An 18,126-nucleotide genomic window follows, 5' to 3' on the forward strand; every position below is an offset into this window, starting at 1 on the left:
TTTTTGAGATGAGGCGACCAGAACTGTACACAGTATTCCAAATGCGGCCGCACCATAGGTTTATACAACGGCATTATGATATCGGCTGTTTTATTTTCAATACCTTTCCTAATTATCCCTAGTATGGAATTTGCCTTTTTCACAGCTGCCGCACACTGGGTCGACATTTTCATTGTGCTGTCCACTACAACCCCGAGGTCTCTCTCCTGGTCGGTCACCGCCAGTTCAGACCCCATGAGCGTATATGTGAAATTCAGATGTTTTGCTCCAATATGCATAATTTTACACTTGTTTATATTGAATTGCATTTGCCATTTTTCCGCCCATTCACTCAGTTTGGAGAGGTCTTTTTGGAGCTCTTCGCAATCCTTTTTTGTTTTAACAACCCTGAATAATTTAGTGTCATCAGCAAACTTGGCCACTTCACTGCTCACTCCTAATTCTAGGTCATTAATGAACAAGTTGTAAAGTACAGGTCCCAATACTGAGACCGAACTAGGTCTCTGAGCTGAAACTTATTACCTCATTTCATGCTTTGCTTGCTTTCAGAAGTATCTAAAAGTGTTTCCCTTTGCAACAACACATTTGCTTTAAAGCCATTCTGGCCTCTGCCACTTTTCTCCTCTTTTGCCCTTGCAATCTTGTTCTCCCATGCTACTCTTTAATCTAACTAGCTGTCACACTACTACACTGGATGTGATGATATCATCAATACTCATGAATAAAATCACACAGGTTGCCACAGCCCTTATCACATAATGTACATATCACATTAGAGGGACAGTATGGCTTATCCCACAGTGACCTAGCAGTCAGCAAGTAAATGCTGCAAACCTTTAGGTTTGGCCAGAACTAGAGGAGGCATCAGCTGAAAAGAGCTCAAAGCTCTAAATGTTGGTATTGATGCTACCATCAACACAGGTATTATCTACATCAGAGGCTGTGGACCGCCAGTAGTCCACAAGGTTCATTCAGGTGGTCTGTGGTATGTGCACATTAAATATTCATATTGATTTCTAATTGCTTCTTTTATTTCTCGTTGTGTATTTTATTGTATTGCAATTTGAATTTTATGGAATAAAATACAATATTAGAAATAAAAGAAGCAATGCAAATAAAATTAAAAATCATACAGCATGTAGCACAGCATATTGCAGCTGCTACCACAGGCAGACAGATTATTAAGTGGTCCGCCTAGATCAGCCTTTCCCAACCTTTGGACTCCCAGATGTTGCTGGACTACAGTTCCTGTAATTCCTGACCATTGGCCGTGCCGGCTGGGGCTGATGTGAGTTGTAGTTCAGCAACATCTGGGGACCCAAGGTTGGGAAAGGCTGGCTTAGATCATCAGCAATTTTCAAGTGATCAGTGAGAAAGTAAGTTTGGGACCCATTGATGTAGATTAAGGGACCACTCTTGTTGTAAAGGATTTAAACAGATGCCCTGTAATAATTTGTGATGAGTAAGTGAGAAAGCTGTGAGATGGAAGTCCCTGGTTCAAATATTACTTCAGCATGAGTTCAGTACACCAGGAGTGGACAGACTTCAGGCTTACAGAATCTACTTAATTTTTTTACTGAAATTCACAATCCACCAAATGCAGCTTAGTGCGCAAGACATGCACTTAGAATTAAAGAATGTTGAGCCCAGGAATTTGTTCTGAGTATTGGAACTGAATGGAGCTCACAGTCCTTACACACACAAATCTGCTCTTGGTTCTTCATTTCATCAGTATAATTTAGGGTGACGGGGAAAGTATTGTTTTGTTGCTGTTGTTGACAGACAAGCAGGAGTCAGCAACCCTTGTAGATCTAATGTAAATCATCTTCCAGTAGATCCAGATATGCTGTCTGTCTATCCTAACACTAGACAGCCTTTAGAAAACTTCTCTGTTTCTTCTTTTCCCTCCCCCCTGCTCCCAAGCTGGAGATAATATTGACTTCCCTCATAAGCATGCTGTAGAAATTAATAAAGTAATGTATGGGGATATTATTAAACATTCAATGTACTTTATCATTGCTGCTATTAATTATATGGACACATTCTGCTCATGTAAGCAAGATCTCCTTATCTGTGTCTAGCAAAGCCTAATGCAATCACCATTTAGTTCTAGTGTCTCAGTTCTTACAGTTGCATATTCAACACTGGACCTTTGTCTTTTTTAAAAGGTAAATTCTGTTCCTTCTGAGTCTTTTGAAAAACCCAAAAACCTAGGTTGAACATAACCAACATGGCAACCACTGTCTCAATGGCTTCCAAACTATGAATTGCTTCTTTCAGCTCTCTGCTGAATTTTACAACCGCTAATACAGCTAACGTATAACAGGGGAAGAACCATACAGTCAACTTTGTCCATTGACCACCATTAATAGCTAGTCTGGGGTGAGCAATTTATGCAGTGACAAGAATTGCATCAAAATATCTACGGAGATAAAGCTCCATAACCGTGACATATTTTAGAAGTATAAATTAGGAAAAATTGCATATAATGAACATGGCACGTCCTTGAATCAGCAGTGGGTAAACAATGCTATACATACCCTACAGTCATTCCAAAGTGTTGATATCAAAATATGAAAGACTTTAGAAAGCAAATTAAAAATGTTGAGACAAAGGACTTGATCAGGAGAATTCAAAGACAAATCTTGGGTTCCTTTTTAATTTACTTCTGTTCCACATTTTCAAAACTATGAGGACTAAAGCTTGTTTTCAGATCCACACAGAATTGGGACCAACATGGAAGAGAACTGTAGCTTCTCAGGTCTACTTATATTTTAGTTACTGCATTTAAATGTAAGAAATACTGTAATGTAAATGTAAAAAACAAAATAAAGGTAAATAGAACTGAGAAGCAGCAGTTCTCCACATGTTTTGGAGAAATGACCTTTAATATTTAAAGGCATGAGGTGGCTCCATAAGAAGATGGATTTTGGACATAGTTAAAACAAAGCTGGAATGATGTCTTGAATTAAAATGCAGGAAAAAAGAGAAGGATATCTAGAAGTGGGAAGGAGTAGGAACAAAAAGAAAGGTATAGCAAGATAAGCCAGATAGTACATGAAGAGAGGACCTTAATAAACCCTCTCTGGGTTTTGTTGGGGTGAGATGATGTTGTGAGACTCCACATGGTTGCAGAAAGAAGTAAAGGGCTTCCCTGGCATCCCCAAATCTATGCTGCTTGTTCACCTATTTAGTATCATAGTTCAGGTTGGAAAGCCCGTTCATTTGGTAGCATTTCCTCATATGCTCAGAAATCTAGTGGAACTATCTTGCACTGTTGTGTAATTCTCCTTTAAAACATTGGTAGGATGCTTTCACATAAGCTCAGAGCAGCTTACAAAGCAAATTACATTTAAACAGCAGAGTCAACTTCTAAAAGCAATAAGAAGGCAATATGAAATCAGTGTCCACTGACTCCCAAAGTTTACCAAAGGCAACTCTTTTAACATTTAGCCTGTCAAACTAAAAGTATATTGCAATAATTTCTGAAATCATTAAAATTAAGTTTTTCAGCTTCACGCCTTAGCAGAAAGATTATTCCATGGCCACAGAGTAATTGCTATAAAGGCTTTGCTTCTGTCAGTGGAGGTTCTCGATTATTGCATTGACGGAATTAAGAAGCAGGCTGATACAGGGAAGGATACTCTTCCTTTCAAGCAATGGTGGGAAGTGCTGCTAGGCTACTGATGGAAGAGTTATCTAACTTGGTGTATATTCTTTCTTTGATGCACAGCACAAGTAGAGGTGCTCTCTGCTGCCCTCCGAGCCTCAAGTATGGACCCTCAGGAGGACACTGGAGCAGGCACTGACAGATCAGTGACTTGTCAGAACAAACTGATCATCAAAGATCCACTGAACTGTAAATTTATTCAGGATGACCCGGTGCCTTTAATCAATGATGCTGTTGAGGTAAATACTTGGCTGTTGTGAATCTTATCACTTGAGGATCTGTCAATCAAGAGTTTAATGCTAGAAAAGAAATACTTTTTTGTATTCTGTAAATATGTATGGGATGGTGCTGTGGGATGCCTGCATTGTAAGTTGCTTTTACTTCCTATCACAGGACATTGTAGAATCTGCTCTTCGTTATATTCATAATGATTCTGACTTGAGTACTAATAGTAGTTTCAGCCCAGAAGAGGAAAAGAAATCTAAAATTCAGGTATTTTAAAAAGTTTTATCTTTGTACGTGGAAGAAGCTGCAACTTCATAAAAACTAATTTTACACATAATTTAGTATCTAATACCTGTAAGCACCATTTTTATTTTGCTTAAATTGTCCACTGTAATTTTCTTCTTCTTTTAAAATTCTGAACTTTGATATTTAAAATTAGAACTTGAGTCTCCTTACTCAGATGACTGTTGCCTCCTTGTGAGCATCTTGAGTTGCAAATCTGAGCTGTGCATGCAGTTGGCAAAAAGTCCTACTAACTGCAAAGCTGCCTTGACAGAGGGAATGGTGGCTGTACTGTATTGGACTGTGTGCCAGCCTTTCTCTTCTCCTTAAGGGCTATGGGCACTTATAGACACAACAAAAATATTGCAACACACATACTCAGTGAAGTGATAACCAGCCTTCCTCCCCTCAGTCACCACTTCACTTGTGCTCTCAGGACCTGGGCCACAATAGTAGCTGTACTAAAACACATGAACACAAGCACATGCACACAACCTTCTATATACTTCTATTTGACAGTAACCCATCAAACCCAGTAAGGTTTACTTCTGAATAGACCTGCATGGGATTGGGAATTCTGATCTGAGGTATCCCTGGTAAAAACTGAAGCAGAGCTGACTAAAGTCCAGATTAGTTAATCCAGAACACTTTTGTCTCTGGCTCCACCCATTGCCAGTATGTGCTAGATTAGCAGGCAGATGAAGACAGTCTAATTCTCAACTGCCATCTCCCCAGAAACTAGTGCCTAGGAGATGCAGCAGGAGAAATAAATGCCTGTGCGTCTCCGTCCCCCACAGGGACTGACTTCCTGTCACTGCATTTCTTGGGTTCTCAAATCGAAAAGCAGCAGCAGTGGAGAATCCCAACATTGGCTACTGCCATGTCACACACCAATTTAATTTTTTGTCTTAGTAGGGCCTGTAGTCAAATGAGAGACAGAGCCACGGATGCAGCCTTTTTCTCTCAATAGTCTGTGCATTTCTAGGAAGCATTGCTGTTTGTATGATCTGTTTGATAATTTGAGAGTACCTTTGGTAGACATTGTTGACTTTCAACTTGCCTATAAATCTTTAAAACTGAGCTGGGGGGGAAATTGGGCTAGTAATTTTACTGGTATATTTAATCATTCCTGAATGTTAGTGAATTTCTAATTTATATTGCACGGAATTTATCTAGTCTTCCCCTGCCTGGTCCCTCTAAATGTTGTTCCAACTCCCATCATCCTTGACCAATCATCACGTTGGCTGTGCGGAATTATAGTCCAACAACGTCTGGAGGGCATCAGTTTATGGAAGGTTGATTATGTGTTTTAATTCCAACTGCGCAGTTACCATAAGAAGGTGAGAGGTGAATGGAAGGTATAGAAGAAAACTTGTCCACAGTACATTCTGTTTGAGTCATACAGCCTTGTATTCTTAACATTTTTAATTATTTCATATGGTGAGATGTTCTGAGAGAACTATTTATTTAAATTCTGCTCTCCATTCTAGGACATTGTACCTCAGGCCTTGCTGGACCAGTATTTGTCAATGACGGATCCCTCTCGAGCTCAGACGGTTGATACAGAGATTGCAAAGCATTGTGCCTATAGCCTTCCGGGTGTGGCACTTACCTTAGGAAGACAGAACTGGCATTGTCTGAAAGATACTTATGAGACTCTAGCCTCTGACATGCAGGTAATGTTCTAGCTCGTTAAAAGACCTGAAAGTACTTGGGTGCTATGTGAACTTTGAATTATTGTGCTTTAGCTTCTCTGGTCTTCCAGACATGAGTATAAGGTGCTTAATGTAATGGTTGAACAACTTTTTTGTTACTATAGTGCTCTTGGTATTTTTCCTGAGAATAGGGGTGTCTGAGGGGAAGGGGTAGTGTCTGCTGGTGTCCTGGTGAGTGAATTTGTGTTTGTCTGTATTGTATTTCTTTCTAGGCCCTAAAACACCTGTTGGGATTTTTTCAGTTACACTGATCGCACAATAATTTGCTATAGGAACAGCTTGCTGTAACAACGGGGAAAAACCCCACTCATTCTTTTTAATACTGTGCAATAAAGAAGTGCTAAATCTGCTAAACTAGTAAAAGAATTAAAAAGGATTAGAAAAGAACTTTGTTCTGTGCCAACATTTATTCCAAGAGTTTCCAAAAGCATTCATACAAGGAGTTTACCAACAGTATGGAATTAATCTTAGTACTTCTAAACTTCCAGACAGGTTATTGGGTATGTGACCGCACAATAAATTGATTGATTGAACTTCCAGACAAATAAGTAAAAAAGGATTAAGAGCCCAGTCCTATGTGTTGCTTTGCAGTGGTGCAGAGCCTTGGAATGTGCTTCAGGCACCCAGCACTGTGCCTCATCTTTTGGCTCTTACGCTAGAATTTAAAGAGTTGCCACCTCTACTGGGTTTGCAGGAACCAAAAAATGTATTCTGGGAAATATGTAGAGCAGGGGTGGGGAATCTTTATTTCCTCCACTACCCGGCAGGCCATCTTTGACAGATGAGCAGGATCACCCATGAGCATGGGGGGAGATAGCAAGCAGGATTGAACTCCCTGTGCATCAGCTGATGTGAGGAGAGTTCAAACTTGCAGGGTTTGGGTGCACAAGGGAGTTCCCTACTCATGTACTTCACCTGAGCCCCCCTCCCTCATCACCTGATGGGTGGAGGTTGAATCCTGCTTTCTGCAGGGATTGGCTGCTCATGCTAGTTCCCTGCAGGAACCAAGCTAAGCAGGATTGAATCCCCTGCCCATCAAGGTGACAGATGGGCCTGATTGACAGGTGGCCGTGGGTTAGGAAAAATGTCCTTGTGGACCAAATTAGAACCCCTGGCAGGCCAGGATTGGCCCACAGGATGGAAGTTCCCCAACCCTGAGGTAGAGGAGACAGGGCATCTTTTTTCTTTGCCTGTTGCTCTCAAAAAGGGATTAGGTTTATTTTAATTTCAAAGCATTGTTCTTGGTCAATGTCATATGATGGTGAAGATAGCCTTTTGTGTTTTAAACTGGAGGTTATGCTCTATGTCTATTTTGGGTGCATTAACATTTGAATCTGAAACTGCAGTTTGATGTAAAATCAGACTGATTACAATATGTTGCTCCTTCAGAAATGACTCTAGCTGTTGGAAAAAACAAGCATGACCTGTCCAAGATCCATGTTTTCAGCCTGCTATGTTTAAACTACTCCACTTAAGGAAAGGTGGGCATGGTCAATTAAAAACATAGAGCACACCTAGAATTTTGCTAGAATATATTTCACCTCCCGCTGTTTTTATCTTGTGCAAACTGAGACACTCCTCATGTCCATTGGAAACTATTCTGCAGAATAGTCAGTACCATTATTCCACAATTGTTTTTGGAGCTTTTTTGGTGTTGCAAAGTGTTGATATACACATATTCACAGAAACAGAATATGATTTATTATAGGAAACTTCACTAAAATTGCAAAGTACATCAAACATATTTTAAGTGACTATCTGAACTATATCAGCTGTTTTAATATTGTTGCTTCCTCCCTGCTAAAACAAGATTAGCACAGCACTTGTCTTGTTTCTGTTATTTGGGCTGATTGCAGGTGTTGCCACCACTCACCATATGCTCAGAGGCACATGTTACCAAATTCTTCCAAGTTACACAGGAAGTGGATTGGACTCTGAAAAACCAACCCAATTGCGTTTGCATTTTGACAACTTTGTAGGGCAATTTGGAAGGGGAGGACGAAGGAAGGGATTGGCAGGGGAGGGGGAGGTGTGACAGAAGGGGGAGGGAAGGGGCAAAATGGAGGTGATGGGAGGGAGGAGGAGGGGAGTGCAGGTTTGATCATTTGTGTGCTTATTGAGTTCAATGGAATTTACTCCCCTGCAGTGATGCTTAGGATAGGTTAAACTGACAATGGGGGAGGGGAGGGGAAGGAGGAGATTAGAGGGGTATGGGGAGGGGAAAGGTGGGTGAAAGAAGGGGGAGAGAAGGTGCAAGAGGGAGGGGATAGGAGGGGAGGGGAGGTTTGATTATTTGCATGCTTTTTGAGTTCAGTGGGATTTACTCCTGTGCAATCATGCTTGAAATGGAAATGGACTGCCTTCAAGTCGATTCCAACTTATGGAGACCCTATGAATAGGGTTTTCATAAGCGGTATTCAGAGATGGTTTTACCATTGCCTTCCTCTGAGGCTGAGAGGCACTGACTGGCCCAAGGTCACCCAGTGTGCTTCATGGCTGTATGGGGATTTGAATCCTGGTCTTCCAGGTCGTAGTCCAACTCTAACCACTACACCACACTGGGTCTCTGCAATCATGCTTAGGATAGGTGAAACTGACCTGGGGGAGAGGCAGAGGGTAGAGGGAGGGAGGAGATTGGGTGGGCGGGCACTGGGCAGAAGGGAAGCCCCTTCCCCTTCCAAAAGGAAAATATTGTGAACGGTATCATTCTTTTTCAGTGTTTCCCCCACCTTTTTATTCTACAGCGGGCTCATGTACTCTCCCACTCAAATTTAAACCAAAGCTGTCCCTGGCCACATCCACACCAGACCTTTATTCCACTTTAGACAGTTGTGGCTTCTCCCAAAGGATCCTGGGAAGTGTAGTTAGTGAAAGATGTTGAGAGGAGACGCCCTGTTCCCCTCACAGAGCTTCAGTCAGAGCAGCTGACTGTTAAACCGCTGTGGCCACTAGAGCTCTGACAGAGGAATAGGAGTCTCCTCTCAGCATCCTTCACAAAATACACTTCCCAGAATTCTTTGGGGAAAGCCATGACTATCTCAAGTGAAATAAAGGTCTGGTGTGGGTGTGGCCCCCTGATTAGCCAAACCAAGCAGCTGTGAGTCTGGCTTTTAGAACACTGACACTTGGTTCTTACTGAGCATGCCCAATGTTATCATTGAGTTCAATGCAAAATTAATAAAATTAATTAAAAATCAGCCAGGCATCTTTTTAACTTTTAAACTGCAGAAGAGGAAGGTCAGAATATGGAGCAAGGTCAGTAACAGGATTACAGGTACTCTCTGAACATGCCTGATTTTTAATTAATTTCAATAGATTATGAGAACTCTGACAGAAAAAAGTCCAAAAGGAGTCTGTTTTTTCCTCTCTCTTTTTACATTTTGAACTCTCGATTCTCTCTGACTGTTTTGTGTATCGCCATGAAAATTTAGAGGGTTGTTAAGCAAGCATTTTTGAGTTCAGGACGATACGTTTTGTAAGGTTTTGTTTTGAAATGAGCTAATGGGAAGCATCAGAATGGCATGGGGGGTATTTTCGATTTAACATTGCGGAAAGTAAGAGATCCATGCTGACTATAGTATACAGCCATGCTCGTAGCTGTCTAATTAGTATATTACCTGATTCTAAGTATTTGGAATTAGCATATGGCTTAACATTTATTGCAATGGCCTGTATTCCAGACTATAAGCACAAATTTTGTGGCAGAGGAATTAGATATGAGAGATGCTTGGCTGGTCCCAACACATCTCCTTTTCCAGTAACGTCTAGTAATTCAAAATGTATAATGTGATGTCATTGGACTGAACATTTTGCTAGGCTAGGGTAGACATGCAGGGCAGTAACATGGCACATGACATAATACATTTTGTTTTATTAGACTACACCAGAGCAAAGAGGAGATGTGTGGCTATTATTTTCAGTAGTGGCTGCATCTCGTTTTTGTCTGGTTCTGGCCTGAGAATCAAGCTGTAAATATGCAGATGGTTTTGTTACTGTTGTTCGGTTCCAAGGCTAGGTGGAATAAGTGAAAAATCTTATTTTTGTGTTAAGATTTTTGTAGTTGCTCCCACAAGATAAAGTGCTGAACTAATTTGCTTCTTGTTGCTTCGCTATTTGACTGTTCAAAAAGCTAACCCTAGACTTAAAACTGTTTTGTATAATTTGCTAACCAGTTGGCCTTGGGGGTGAATGTGTGCTGTTTTCTCTTAGTGGAAAGTTCGAAGAACGTTGGCATTCTCTATACACGAACTTGCAGTCATTCTCGGAGACCAGCTTACAGCTGGTGATCTGGTTCCGGTCTTCAATGGCTTCTTAAAGGATCTTGATGAAGTCAGGATCGGTGTGCTTAAGCACCTGCATGATTTTCTGAAGGTACATTCTCCTTTGTGCATACAAAAATAATCTTTCTTTTCCACTACCATGCAGAGTTCTGTGATGTTTATAAACCCTTAGTATTCTTTGTAAAACAAAAGAAAGTAAAACTTTGCTGTCTTGTTCCAGGATATTTCATGGAAATCTTGAAATTTCTTTGTGAAATGACATCATGTTTGTTTGTTTGTTTAGGCAGACCATTTCACAGAATTTGGAAAAAAAATAACTATAATTTGTGTGGGTCTGAAAATGTTCATATTTATTTTTCCAGCTTCTTCACCCTGATAAAAGGCGCGAATATCTTTACCAGCTTCAGGAATTCTTAGTCACAGATAACAGCAGGAACTGGCGTTTCCGAGCAGAGCTCGCTGAGTAAGCTTTAGTAGTAAACTATGCTCCCTAAATGATAAATCTGATTATTATTAGCATTATTATGCCATTTCAGTTTGGGCACAATTGAGGTTCTGAAAAGGTGGGAAGACCCATCAGCTTCTCACATGGCAAAGAGAAAAGAACAACTAACAATCAGAGCTTATCCATGGTTACTCAAAAATATTTTCCAATGTGTTCAATCAGACTCAGCCCCAAGAAAATTTAACTCCATGGAATTTACTGGGATTGTAGTACATGGATCTTTTAGATCTGAGAGAGAGCAGAATTTAACCTCTTCAGCAGCAAAAGGACCATTTTAACTCTAGAAAGAGGCAGGGAGTTGTTGGTGTGCCTTATAATGAATGAACAGTGGCAGCAAGCAGCTATTCAAGCAGGTGCTAGGATCCAGTGAGTTCCTCCTGCATTACAGCCTCATTCAGAGAGGCTGCACTAGATCAGGCTGGGCCCCATAGCTCTGCTCTTCTATACTGGGAGTTTTCATCTTTGCCCGCAGCACCTTGAGGTTAGTGAACGCCACAGGTGATGGTAGCAAATAGTACTAGCATTGAGTCCTAGCCTGTTTTGTCTCTAGCCTGAGAGATGAGAAGTTGGTAATTCCCTGGAAAACTGCCAGCAATCAACCCAGCAACCACTGCTTATGGGCACACTCCTAAGATTGGGCTTCAAAAGTTCACACTTTAGAAAATAACTGGTAACCAGTGTAGCTCTGAAGGACCAGTGTAATACAGTCTCAGTGATTAGCCTTCAGTAGCAGCCCTGCGTGAAGCACATTTGAGTAATTTAATGTGGGATTACACCAGTCTAAAATAAAAATGAATTATTAATACAGAAAACAGGAAATATTCAATGTGTTCAGATCTGTTTTTCATTCAGCTTTATGAAATAGCATACCATCTCTTTCCAAGGGATGATCACCATCATTTTCATAATTTGTTACCGGTTTTAGTCCTTTTTTCATTTTTTTTCTTCTAGGCAGCTGATATTGCTTCTAGATCTGTATAGTGCCAGAGATATATACGATTACCTACGACCTATTACTCTCAGCCTTTGTGCTGACAAGGTTTCCTCTGTTCGCTGGATTTCCTATAAACTGGTATGAGTTAAAAAGTAAACATTTAAAATGGAACTTAATATAGTAAGCTTTTTAGCAGGCAATCCATGTATTGGGTCCTTCACATGTTTTCTAGGTTAGCGAAATGGTAAAGAAGTTGTATAATACTCCACCACCAACATTTGTGGTCGACCTTATGAATGAACTAGTTGAAAGATTTTGCAGATGTCCAAAGTGGTCTGGCAGACAAACATTCGTCTTTATTTGCCAGGTAAGAGCTTCATGAACTATTCTTTTCCTGATTTACAGCTTAACAGCCAGCACCTTATGTGCCTCTTCCATTTTCAACACTGGATTATTTCTGGATATATTTTTTAACTGATGATGGTTACAAAAGGAGTGAGTAGTGTGAGTGGTTAACTAGATTATATTATTCCTGTTACTGTCCTCCTTACAAAAAGATAAATTCTTGGAGGCTTGCCACTGGTTGAGCCTAGTAATGCTAGCATTCTTTTATCCTAATATAATGTGTATTATCCAAGAGATAATTAGCCATGAAGCTTTCCTTGTAATTAGCTAGTTGTATTAGTGACGAGAGGCAAAGGGGAGGGGGGAACAGCACCAGATGCAAGAAAACAAAAAAAGAGACAAAGCCTCAAAATGATAGTGGTACATTTTTAATCACTATTTTTAGAGTCTTTGCTTCCTTTTCTTCTGAAATCTAAAATAGTTGCTTCATCTGCTTTTCAGACTATCATAGAAGATGACTGCCTGCCAATGGATCAGTTTGCTGAGCATCTACTGCCTCATTTACTGCTCTTGGCCTCAGATAGAGTTCCAAATGTTCGAGTCCTACTTGCAAAAACATTAAGGCAAACACTTCTAGAGAAAGGTTGGTAGCCTCAAGTACTCTTGCAGAATTTCCTGTTCTGTAGAAAATTGTCAGATGTTTGCACATTTCCTGTGTGTATCCTCTTACTGTGTATGTTGTTAGCAAGTAAAAGTAAACTCATGCCGGTAAATTTTCCTCAAGTGCATCTTTTGTTCTGAACTGGTCCCTAATGTTTGAAACATTTGTAGTGAGGGGTGGGGGGAAATGTCAACATTTAGGAGGCTGTGAGATTTTTCTAGGTACCAGATTAGAAGGAGGGAGAAATGGAAACTTTAGCACAGTAAGCCTCCATTATAAGGTTCCTCCTTGCATGGAGAAAGGTCTAAGCACATGAGCTGAAGTTCATGAGCTGAACTTCTTCTGAAGTAGCTTGAGCATACGCTTTCTGGGAGAGGGGTTGCCTGTGTGGCCTTGTGACCCCCTGAACACTTCCTTTCAACATGTGGAGGGGCTCATGTGAATTTCCCTGTGTGAGCTAATTGTAGTTCCTCAGTTGTAAGGGCACTTTACATACCCTTGGCTTCTCTTCTTAGGATGCAATTCTGAACACACTTACTAGAGACTAAGCCTCACTGAACATGATATACTCCTGAGTAAATATGCATAGGATTGTGCTGCACTTGCTTCCAGAACTACATATGTGCCAGATGACAAAAGTTCCACCACTGAAAAAAGTTCTGGAGATAACCTGTGGGAAGCCCTGACTCATTAAACCATGCTTCTAATGAAACCTATTGGAGAAATAGTACAACAAGTTGAAAAGACTAAAAAGAGAAAGGAAAGAAAGGAGAGAGAAAATACAGAGGGGAGAAGGGTTTGGGTCTAAGAAGAATGTCTGAGAGAAACCAAGTTTGGGAGAGTTGAAAGTGGGAAAGGAGATGATGTGAGGGGGAATTACGTTGGGAAAGGATGTAAGAATTAGGAAGGGATGGATATAACAGAATAAGGAGGAAAGGGAACATGAAAATGTGAGGGGGAAGACTGTAAAACATAGAAGGGGCAGAGAAAGAAACAAGACAAATGAGAGAACTGGAGAAAAGACTGAATTCTGAAGAATGAGAGATAGACTAAGAAAGGAAGATGAGGCAATGGCCAGGTCCTACAAACTTGGAGGAGGAGAAACATGCTTTCTGCCCTCTTCAGCAGTCCTTCTCCTGGTTGCTAGACCAATTGTTTGCCCATGGCCATTGGCACCTGGATTTTTGCTGCCTTGCATGTAACATACCATTGAGAATAATTGCAACAGGGAAAAGGGGTTGTTGTTTTTTACTCTGTACTCAGTCTCACTTTTTTAAAAAATGTTCAGTTTATATGAATGGTTTAAATTATTTTATGCTTTTGGTTTATGAAGTCGATAACTGTTCAAGAAAATGGTTGTATAATTTTCTTGTGTGTTTTTTTGGTATACCAAATAAGTTTATTTTAAAAAATATAATACACTATCTTCAGCACAATGTGCCAGAACTTCTTTTGCAAAAGCATAATGAGAAAAAGGGGGCATATGTAAAAAGTGTGTTACAGAACTGCCATTCTTTTTAATGGAATAAACACTCTATTCACACAGCTGTATAAGGGATGGTGGGTTACGCATACTGTTTTTTATAAATTTGCAAGAATTATGTTTGCTGTCAACTACTGAGTTTTGAAGAAATAGATCTGAAACAAATTAAATCACCCTAACTGCTTTAGAGGTTACTTGTGATTATATTTGTGAGCATAATGATTTTTTGCAATCACTAGATGTTTATTTCTAGTTATAATACAAATTTACTTGATTTGTGACTTGCTCCTAAAGACTTCAGCAGGTAACAATAAGACAGAGATATATTCAAGCCCACAAGTTATTTAGAACCCTACAAATGCTGAAACAGCACCTTCTATCCTATCCTTGGCTACAAAAGCCAGCAGATGTAAAAACGATCTTACATTCATTCTGTGAGATGATCCAACTCTGGCTTTTGTGAACCTCTAGAGCACAAAAGAGCCATGTTCACCCTTGGGCAACCCTCCAGGGTCTGCATCAGCTGAGGAGGGTGGTGGTCACCCTCTCTCCACTCATCACTTGACTTGCATCCCCATCAGGGTGCTAGGCTTTGCTGGCTCCAACATTATTATTTTCCTTTTTGCCACTGCCACCAAAATGGATGGGGCATAGAGGGCCAGAAAAACTTACAAAGGCAGGCCTGTTACCCATAGAGAAAGCATATTAAACAATTTGAGGGACAGTTTTCACTTGAGGCATGGATGAAATAGGGTTGTATACTACCTTCCTCCTGAAGGAGCCCAGGGTGGTGCGTAGCATAATAAAAATACAACCGTTTATACACAGTTAAAACATCTAAAAACTACAGAACTAAAAGCGTGGTGCAGCAAGCACATTAGGAACACTACTAGATCCAGGGCAAATTCATATCCCAAAAGCCTGGGTGAACAAATATGTCTTTAACAGTGCGGAGAACAACTGCATTTCCCCACTAGGGCACTGCTATAGAGAGAGCCCTGTCTCTCATATTATTATGGACCATGGCTGTTGGTTGGGATCAAGAGCAGGGCTCCCCTGCCAATCTCAAAACAGAGGCAGGTACTGGGGGAAGCATTCCTTTAAGTACTTTAAGGATCAGTGACTTATCCCTGTTCAACCTTAGGGAGCACAAACCACTTCTCAGTAAATGTTAGTGGTGGCTGGTACTTATTGGTAGGACAGAAGGCATGGAGACCAACAGTAGGTGGAGGCAGAACCACCCCTTGACTGGTTAAGGCAGATGGGGGCTGGCTGAGGACAGACTGTGGCTGATGGGACAGTGCCCCATTTGCCCTGATGGACCAGCTTCCATCCCTTCTCAACTTGAGGGAGTACAGATGACTTCCCAATTAATGTTGGTTATGACTAGCACCTCAAGATTGGACCAGAAGGAAATGGGAGCCCATGTTGTAGGCTTCCTACAACCAGTCATGATTAGCAAAGAGTTTTTTTCCTTTTTGCTGCCAAACTGTGGTACTTAAATAATTTAACATTTTTTCTTTTTTAAAAGAAAAGCATCATATTAAGAAATGAATGAGGTAAACAAATTAACTTTCATATACCTTTTCTATATTGGAGGCAAAAAACTTATTACTTAATTGACTTTCAACTATGTTCTTTGCATCCTAATTTGGGGTTTAATGGGAGACATTTCTTTTAATTGTGATGCTAGCATTCCCTGTTATTTATTAACTCTCTCGCTTTTTCTCCATACAGAGTATTTTCTAACATGTGTCAATTCCCATCAAGAAGCAGTGGAGCAGACAATTGTGGCCCTGCAAATGGATAATGACAACGACGTAAAATACTTTGCAAGCATCCACCCTGCCAGCACCAAAATTGCAGATGATGCCATGAGCACAGCCTCTTCAACTTACTAAAAGTAGTCCCTGAATGTTACTATACTTTTAATAAAAAAACCAAAAACATTACAAAATCGCAAGGCAATCCTCAAGTGCTCCTAAAATGGATGACCGAAACCTCTCTTGTTTTCCCCCATGGAGGAGGGAATCTCTTGCCAGACGTTAAACTTTTGCTGGATGTTACCTAGGATTTTAAGAGTCAAGGAAAAAATGAATAAACATTACCTGTTGAATCTTGACTCTAGAAAAACTTTGCTCAAAGGATTGTATTTGCCGCCAGAGCCTTAAATCTTCTGTCTTCCTGAATATGTGAAACTTGAATTGGCTGAACATTTTCAGTGTAGAAGGGATGTGATTTTCAGAGACCGGCATTTGTTTTCTCCTGAGGAGTTAACAAGCTTTCTTTTTTCTTAGGAACTAGTAGCTGAAATTCTCAAAGCCTGTAAAGGCAGATTTGTACCAAGAAGCAAGAGACACCTCCTGTATTAGCTATTAAAGTTTTTATCCTTGAAAAGACTTAATTTGTGTGCGACTGGGCACATCCTTAAGTGTGAATAGTTTTGATGTGTATAAATGAGGGAAAAGTAGAGATTTGGTGTTCTTCTTTCCTTAAGGGCTCAGTGCTAACACTAAACCAGAATCTGATTTTAATTCTTAAGCACAGCATATTGCTGTACCTGTTAGCAGAAAACTCCGCTGAGTACCTGTCTCCTAATGTGTTTTTCATGCTGGTCATGACCTGAAGGAAACCTATTAGCACATGTACTTCACGTCAGGTATTTTTAACTTGATCATGATCGGCTCTGAGGTGCAACTTTTCTTCATATACTGTACATATCTGTGACCACTCTTGGGAGTGCTGCAGTCTTTAATCATGCTATTTCAAACTGTTGTGATAAAATGTTCTCTCCTTGTCCAAATAAAAAAAATTATTAATAAGATTGAATGAAATCTCCTTCTCTTAATACCATATAAAAACTTGCAGATATGGAATGCTTTTATCAAGTCTCTCCTTTTCCTACTCTGATGATGGTATGTGTGCCAAAATAAGGTGTTTAGCTTGGCATGGTGGTGGTGTAAGTATTGTTTACCCAAAAAGGATAGGTGGATGTCCCACTCTTCTATACAGTCGGTGCTGTGTATATATATCCCCATGCTGAAAGACTGATCCAAGAGGGTTTTTTCATTATGACTGTCTGACAAGAGCTGTTCATGTTCAGCTCCAACCTGTGGACTGGGTTTTTGACTCCTGGATATGCACGAGAAACATCTCTCCTTAGATTGTGGCGTGGGTGTGGATGTGTGGTTTATGAGATAATGGCCAGTTAACAAAGTGACAGTTTAAATCACTAGATTGGAAATGCATAACAATGAATCCTTAGACTGTGATCTAGTGTTCATAATGTTTCATTACTTTTCATAAAAGTTACCTGTCTATCATGCTCACTACTATGTACTCTGGTTAACGATGTGGATTCTTTCATGGTGGGGGCATCCCCAAATGTGCATGCGCACACTCCTACCTCAACCTGTGATGTTCAGATAAAGCCTTTTGCATGAGGTCAGCCACCTGGAAGTGCTGAGAAGGGTAAAAAATCTTATAAGAGTACCAGCTGAGCCTTAAAGAAATACATTGGACTTGTTTGAACTAAATCATATTTTATAAATCTGGAAAGGCCAGCAAGTATTCATGGCAAGCTCCCTGTCTATAATCTGTATGTGACCTGGTTGAAAGTAGTATGGCACTAGTGCTCTGGTGGAGTAAGAAAAGCTGAGTGATTACAATATGACATGGGGTGTTGCAGGTCAAACACTGCTGTAATCTCATGCAGATTTCTGGAGAATGTTCACAACTAGCCATGATGCCAGCTTGCTGTTTGAATCCTACAAGCCTGTTGCACAAAGCACTGCACAACAGCTTAGCGCTGCTGCCTCCTACTTTGACTTGTATTGCTTTTTCAGTGTTTCTAAGGCTAATACTCTTTTCAATAGTATTTTATTGAGATTTCTAGTAAATGTAACAAGTAAAACAACAAAGTGCAATAAACATGTCACTCAATATAAAATAGAAAAAGAATACTTTCAGCAACAGAAGCTTTATATATAAAATAGAAAGAATACCAAAAAGCAGAATAATAGAATT

General features: G+C 40.2%; 1 protein-coding gene across 8 annotated transcripts in view; it reads left to right on the forward strand.

Annotated features, from left to right (window-relative positions):
- Positions 1–16,924, forward strand: part of PPP4R1 (protein phosphatase 4 regulatory subunit 1) — a 54,840-nt gene extending 37,916 nt beyond the window's left edge. For 7 of the 8 annotated variants that reach the window (XM_061595376.1, XM_061595416.1, XM_061595397.1 and 4 more), the window contains 9 exons: positions 3,734–3,909; positions 4,064–4,162; positions 5,668–5,853; positions 10,102–10,263; positions 10,535–10,635; positions 11,629–11,749; positions 11,844–11,978; positions 12,458–12,599; positions 15,838–16,924. In XM_061595376.1, the coding sequence (XP_061451360.1) occupies positions 3,734–3,909; positions 4,064–4,162; positions 5,668–5,853; positions 10,102–10,263; positions 10,535–10,635; positions 11,629–11,749; positions 11,844–11,978; positions 12,458–12,599; positions 15,838–16,001 (1,286 nt within the window). In that variant the 3' untranslated portion in view covers positions 16,002–16,924. The remainder of the gene's footprint in view (positions 1–3,733; positions 3,910–4,063; positions 4,163–5,667; positions 5,854–10,101; positions 10,264–10,534; positions 10,636–11,628; positions 11,750–11,843; positions 11,979–12,457; positions 12,600–15,837) is intronic. The other variant, XM_061595426.1, reaches the window with a different exon arrangement.
- The last annotated feature ends 1,202 nt before the right edge of the window (positions 16,925–18,126 follow it).

The sequence above is a fragment of the Rhineura floridana genome, chromosome 1 (assembly GCF_030035675.1).
Source record: "Rhineura floridana isolate rRhiFlo1 chromosome 1, rRhiFlo1.hap2, whole genome shotgun sequence".
NCBI lineage: Eukaryota > Metazoa > Chordata > Lepidosauria > Squamata > Rhineuridae > Rhineura > Rhineura floridana.